We start from the raw sequence: 7495 nt of genomic DNA, 5'->3' as shown, positions 1-7495 counted from the left end.
TCCTCTCTCCCATTTCCAACACCAATAGCTCAGTTTCCCCGGGTATTCTCACTCCCATTTATAACACCAAATGTACAGGTTCCACTTCTCCATTCATCTCTCCCATTTCCACACTAATGGAACAGGTTACACTTGAGCATTGCACTATTCCATTTCCTCCATCAAAGGAAGAGTTCCCATATGTACAATCCCCTCTCCCATTCCAACACCAATGGAACACATTCCACTTGTGCATTCCTCTCTTACATTTCCACCACCAATGGAACGGGTTGAGTTGTGCATCCCCCCTACATTTTGATCTCCAATGTAACATGTTCAACTTGTGCAGTCCATTCTTCAGTTTCCACCAGCAATGGAACCTGTTCTAATGCTGAACTCCTGTCTCCCATTTCCTACATCCATGGAAAATGTTGCACTTGTTCACTTCCTCTCCTAATTCCAACACCAATGGAACAGGGTGCACTTGTGCATGCTCTCTCCCCTTTCCAACACCAATGGAAGGGGTTCGAATTATGTATTTCTCTCTCCAATTTCCAACACCAATGGAACAATTTCCACTTCTGCATTGTTGTTTTCCATTTCCACCACCAACTAAACACATTACACTTTTGCATTCCTCTCCCATTTCCAACACCAAGGGAACAGGATCCACTTGTGCATTCCTCTCTCCTATTTCCCAACACTAAAGGAACAGGTTCCACTTGTGGATATCTCTCTCCAATTTTTTCACCACCAAAGGAGTATGTTACACTTGTGCATTCCCCTCTTCAATTTCCCACTACTAATAGAACAGATTAAACTTGTTCATTCCTCTCTCTCCTTTCCAAAACCAATGGAAGAGGTTCAACTTGTGCATTTCTCTCTCCCATTTCCACCACCAATGGAACAGTTTCCAGTTGTGCATCCCTTCTCACATTTCGATCACCAATATAACATGTTCGACTGGTGCAGTCCACTCTTCCTTTTCCACCAGCAATGGAATCCGTTCTACAGCTGAATTCCTCTCTCGCATTTCCTACATCGATGGAACATGTTGCACTGGTTCACTCCCTCTTCCATTTCCACCACCAATTAAACAGGTTCCACTTGTGCAATCCCCTCTCACATTTCCAATATCAATTGAACAGGGTCCACTTGTGCATTCCTCTCCCATTTCCACACCAATGGAAAAGAGTCCACTTGTGCATTGCTCTCTCCCCTTTCCAACACCAAAGGAATAGGTTCCACTTGTTCATTCCTCCCTTCCATTTCTACCATCAATTGAACACATTCCACTTGTGCCTTCCTCTCTCATTTCCCAAAACTAATTGAACAGGATCCACTTCTGCATTGCTCTCTCCCAATTCCCAACGTCAATGGAAAAGGATGCACTTGTGAATTCCATTCTCCCATTTCCCAACAATAATGGAACAGTTTCTACTTGTGCATTCCTCACTTCCATTTCCACCACCAATGTAACAGATTCCACATGTGGAATCCTCTCTCCCATTTCCAACACCAATGGATCAGTTTCCCCTGTGCACTCTCACTCCCATTTCCAACACAAAATGTACAGGTTCCATTTAAGCGTTCCAGTCTCCCATTTTTCAGCACCAATGAAACAGTTTCCACTTTTGCATTCCTCTCTCCCATTTTGAACACTAACACAACAGATTCAACTTGTGCATCCCTCTCTCCCCTTTCCAACACCAATAGAAGAGTCTTGACTTGTGCATTTCTCTCTCCCATTTCCAACAGCGATGGAAGAGGTTCTACTTTTGCATTTCTCTCTTTTATTTCCATCGTCAATTGAACGCATTCCACTTGTGCATTCCTCTCCCATTTCACAACACTAATGGAACACATTCCACGTGCATTCCTCTCTCCCATTTCCCAACACCAGTGGAGCAGCTTCCACTTGTGTATTCCCCTCTCTGATTTCCAACACCAGTGGAAGAGGTTCCACTTGTGCATTCCACTGTCCCATTTCCAACACCAATGGAACAGTTTTTACTTTTGCATTCCTCGCTCCCATTTACAGCATCAATGGAACAGGTTACACTTGTGCATTCCCCTCTCCCATTTCCAACACCAATTGTCATATACAGGGCCAGAAATTGAAATTTGGCAGTTGAATTTCCTGCCAAAATATTTTTTGTTTCCACATATCCTTTAAGATGCAGTTTACATCCATTTCTTTGAGCATGTTTTTCCTCTGCCCATCCATTTTGGCCTATAAAATGGGTGGCATCATTGACAGTGAAGGTTTTCAGAAATTTCTGGGGAATCTCAATCAGTTGGGTAATTGTGCCAAGGAACGGGAGGCAGAATTTAATTCAGGTAAGAATGACGTGTTGCGTTTTAGAAAGTCAAATCAAAATAGGAGTTTCAAAGTGAAAGGTTGAGCCTCAGTGAGTGTTGTTGAGCAGCTGGCCTTTTGAGGAGAGGTTCATGATACCTTGATAGCAGAGTCACAGGGAAACTGGTTGCCAGCAGAGGCTTTTCATCATTCGATGCACTGTGTAGAAGTTGAGATTTTATGCTGCTGAGGCCACATATGGCATTTTATAGTTCCATTTTGGTCTCATTTTGGATTTATTTTATGGGAAAGAGAGCAGGAAAGATTTACACAGATGTTACTAGGACTCAAGGGTCTTAATAATATGGAGTTGTTGGAAAGACTTGTAATTTTTTCCTGGAATCCTAGGAGAATGAAAGGTGATCTTATGAAGGTGTATAAAATTGTGAAAGACATAGATAAGGTGAATGCTCTGTTTCTTTTCCCCAGGATTGTGCAAACAAAAACTAGGGGGCACAAGTTTAATATGTGAGTAGAAAGATAGGATGAGGTGAGACAGCTACATTGGCAATTTCTAACTGAAAGTTGAACAGGTACAGGGATAGGAAAAATTCAATGGGCTATGGGCCAAATATGGACAAATAGGACTAGCATCAATGAGTAACTTGGTTGACATAGACTAATTGGGCTGAGGTCTGTTTCTTTGTTGAATGACTTTATGACTCAGTTGAACTTATTTGCCACACTCAGTTTTGGAACAATGAGTGTGGCATTTGTCCTGTATCAAATGAGCATGTGTTGTAGCAGTGGCTGCGGACCAGAGGAATGTCAACTAGGTAGAGATTAATACTGATTAAATCTACAGGAATGGGCTGCCGACAAACGGTGGTGGAGACGGATACGATAGGGTCTTTTAAGAGACTTTTGGATAGGTACATGGAGCTTAGTAAAATAGAGGGCTATAGGTAAGCCTAGTAATTTCTAAGGTAGGGACATGTTCGGCTCAACTTTGTGGGCCGAAGGGCCTGTATTGTGCTGTTGGTTTTCTATGTTTCTAGTAATAAACATCTCCTGTCACATAAAGATTTGTTGATAATGCAAAAATCAAGATATTAAGTTGTAAGCAGCTTTTGACTATTGACATTGTGTTGGGGGAGAAGAAGCTTAACTCTACATCTATACAAAGAGCATTGACCTGAGACTACCCTCAGAAAGCTGCTCATCTTGGCCATTTCTTCAGCCAGGGAACGGTGAACATGGAATGTTCTAATATAGAACATATATTATGCTGAAAGCTGAAACAGGCCAGAAGGGCTGAACTTTTTTTTCTGCTATTTTCTATGCTTCTAATGATCTAACACTTATGAATGCAAGAGCCAATCAGTTGTGGAACCATTCCACTTGATCACAGCTGCTCTGCTCTTTAAACTCATTCAGATATAACAAGGGTTTCTGAAGTGCGAAAACCTCTCCTATCTTTTCCAAGTTATAGTCTTGATGCAAGAAAATAATAAAAAACTGAAGACAGACACCAGGTTCACAGACAAGAAGTAACTTTAATTAAATATTATGTAAGTTGAAAAGTTTTTTTACAGCTCAAATTTCTGCAAAAAATTTATAACAATCTCTACAGTAGTTTGTCTAACCATTTATCTGTACAGTGTGTCCAACAGTTCACATAAACGAAGTGGAAGGCAATCAGTTCAAATGAGATACAGCTGATGTTGGCATCTGGGAGGCATTGCTTCACATTTCAATCACGAGAATTTTTTCTCGTTTCAATATTCAAGTCTTAAGTCTATCATCGACTGTTTTGTGTATAGTCCATCGCCAGCATGCCACCTACTAGTTGATATCAAGCACCCATGTACTGGTTCAGCCTAGGAGGCTGAAGAAAAGCTAGGACAAGGACTTGGTCAAAAAAATGACAAATCTTTTCCATATCCCAAGCATCAGCTTTTGTTTCTTTCTCATTCCTCCCTATGAAAATCATCAAATTTCTTCTCTTTTTTGTTTTTATTTTTCACGTTGGAAGTGAGACTCAAAATGTCCTTGTAAAGCCACTGAAATATTAGACTGGGAGCATTGCAGCACTGTCACATCATGTGTGCATCATATGGCAACGAAAGAGGTACATCTTATAAGATAACAGAACACTTAACATTGTGCTTTTTTAAGTATATGATTTCACCTTGTTTATGGACAATTTAGGTACAGGGTACAATGTTTGACTGAAATGAATATGCTTTGCATTGTTAAGGCATCCAAACTGCTGGTTTATAAATTTTGCTTAATGTCAAGATAAAAGGATCGAGAGAGAAAGAGAGAGAGATATAGACAGAGAGAGAAAGAGAGATAGAAAGGGAGAAAGCAAAAACTAGCAAGTGATATAAGAATGTATTTCACTAAATTTATTTTAAATGATTTTTATGTCTTCCCTATTTTAATACAATAAAGAAGTGACCATCGCCCAATGTGGAGAGGGTACCCCATGCATAATAATAAATTTAATTTCTAAAACTTCTATAAGCTGTGGAAAAACAAAATTTACCTTCTTAAATCTACAGAACTAAATGCTATTGAATAAGATGCTGCTTTTTGCAACACTTTTTAAAATTCTTGACAATTCAGTTCAACTGACAAAAAAAATATAAAAATAGACGATGGCTTTTTTTCACTTGACACTTGAAACAAAAAAGGGAAGCATGATTCAAACCAATACTTAGCACAATATCGACTTAATTGGAAAATGTAATAATGATATATTATATATATTGCAAACAAAAGCTTTAAAATTACATTTAAACAATTTCTTACTCTGGTACAATTTTAAATGGCTTGCTGTGTTGACACCTCCCATGTATTAGCATACTTACATGTTAAAATGAGTCCAGAGTATAAACAAATAGGAAAAAAGAATACAACCCAAACAAAGCAATGTACAAATTTCCAAAGATAAATACATTATTTATAAGCATATTTTACAAAACAAAACACAAATGTCATCTTTAAACTGATGCATGTTTAATTTTGCAAGGATGTGCAAGCAAAATAAAATGGATAGTAGTGAACTCCTTGCAATAACAAAAAATAGGCCGCAAAAAATAAGTTTATGCAATAAAATTCCTTGTTAATATTGAAAATTGCATTTAAGACATTGAAATGTATAAATATTTAAACAACAATTTTGGCAAAGGAAAAAATACACAAAAAATCTACAATATTTATAACTACATACAAACACAATACAGTGGAAAATTATTGGATAATGCATTATCAGAACTCTGATGGTTCCTTGATAAAGTCCATTAAGAGCATTCTCAATACCGTGCTAATAAAATTGTAATTTAAAAAAAAAATCTACCCCTTTGCGTTTGTCCCCACGCAGCACTGGTATTTAATTCTGTCTACTTTCCACTCCTGTAAATACAGCAGCCAAAACTATATTGTGTTTTGCAAAGTCCTTCACAATGTACAAACACTTGTTAGTGAATTGCTGGTTGTAAAATATGTAGTCCTGATATATTTATTTATCTTCTGAGACAAGGCCATTGGACCGGGCTGATTGGACATTGGCTTGGGACTGCAGCGACCAGCTGGCACTATCATTGGCGACACAAAGAGGAAAGCACTAAAATTGTTTTAAGGTACCAGCTGGTGTCATTCCTCCAACCTCCCTAACCCTGCAGAGTCAGACGTGAATGACCACAGCCATTCTGCCCTGCCACTACGTCCTTTACAAAATAAGCCACGGTCCCAAGTATATATCATAGCAGCTCACTGCTTTATACATGATTCCTGCTTCTATTTGATTCTGCACAGTCCACTAAGCAGTTCATCACTTCAAACATCATTGCTAGTATCTGTAGGGTTGCTGCATGTTAGTCCTATGTCTTGTTCTGTTTTTTATACATCTACAATCTCAACCAGCCTACAAGCAGAGTATAGTCTCCTATGAAACAGTTTTAGCACTGTGACAGCTGATGGTGAAACTGGATACAGCAACATCCAGATTCAATCGAGTTACAGTTTAAAAACCCCACTGTCAAATCTACAGGTTGGAACCAACTACCACACTCTAAACTCTCTACATTTCCCCACCTAATCATTACCACTACTCATTTCATCTCTCTTCACACACTTTTTTGTTTCTCTCAGTCAAATTTGATTTTCTTTATAAATTAAACATCACATTCTGTTACAGAGTTCCTTCCAGATATTCCAAAACTGACTCTAAAAGCAATTAATGTTCTGTTAAAATGAATAAATTGGGTTTTAGGTGTTTGGAAAAAGTTAACATTTACCAAAGTAGAACAAACAATTTTGCTTTGTTTACATCACTCAAATGTCGGGGACCGGTGTAAATAATGTGTAAGTTGTCACCGTGCATTCAATTCATCACAATTGGCAAGGTTGAAGGTTTAAAGAGTGTTATTTGAGATCGTTTAACTCTACACAATCGTTCTCTGAAAGGCCTGAGTTAAATGTTCCATTCATCTGTGGGACTTGCATCTCCTTACGAAACACAATATTCATTGTAATTGTCAGCATATAGATGCAGTCTTCAAGGCATGGGATTTACCTACATTGGAGGGACTATCATACCGGAAATAGCTGTAAAACAGAAATGAGAAAAGGAAACTTTTATTGGAAAGAGTAACACATTGATGGAAATAGAAGCTAGCTTTCTCACATTGATTCACTTTTTTTTGCTGCTTCTGTGCCTCCCACACTCTCTGAAATTCTTGGGCACTTCACTTAAACAGAGCATATTGGAAATATCTGGCAGGTCAGGTAACATTCATGAAGATAAAAACAAAGATAATATTTTAAGTTGATAGCCTTTTATCAAATTTTTCATTTATCCTATTCCTCTTCCCCACCGGTGCTATTGAGTATTTCCAACGTTTGTCAAATTTATTTTGGACTTCCAGCCTTTGCAATATTTTGCTTTTAGACACCAGGTTCACAAGTAGTTGTTCCAATTCCACAAAACAAAGTAAAGGTTTACTGCCAGCCCATTCAACTGTGGGGCCCTGTTTCAGGAGTTCAAACCTGCTGCACTCAGGTGTCCAAATCTGTGAATTATTTCAAAAACAATATTAGGTTAATGTCAGGCATAAATGTCGTAGCAATATTCCACAAACAGCAATAATACAAAGTGAGCTTCCACTTTGCTATTCTATTATGATGGTTATATCCGACCGAGAGAGGGTT

General features: G+C 38.4%; 1 protein-coding gene across 5 annotated transcripts in view; it reads right to left on the bottom strand.

Moving 5' to 3' along the window:
* Nucleotides 1-3814: 3814 nt before the first annotated feature.
* Nucleotides 3815-7495, bottom strand: part of ebf1a (EBF transcription factor 1a) — a 468633-nt gene continuing 464952 nt past the window's right edge. For all 5 annotated transcript variants that reach the window (XM_059989982.1, XM_059989983.1, XM_059989985.1 and 2 more), the window contains one exon: nucleotides 3815-6892. In XM_059989982.1, coding sequence (XP_059845965.1) covers nucleotides 6861-6892 — 32 coding nt within the window. In that variant the 3' untranslated portion in view covers nucleotides 3815-6860. The remainder of the gene's footprint in view (nucleotides 6893-7495) is intronic.

Source organism: Hypanus sabinus, chromosome 15 (assembly GCF_030144855.1).
Source record: "Hypanus sabinus isolate sHypSab1 chromosome 15, sHypSab1.hap1, whole genome shotgun sequence".
Lineage (NCBI taxonomy): Eukaryota > Metazoa > Chordata > Chondrichthyes > Myliobatiformes > Dasyatidae > Hypanus > Hypanus sabinus.
Note: the sequence above shows the minus strand (reverse complement) of the source record. Positions and strands in the feature narration are given on the sequence as shown.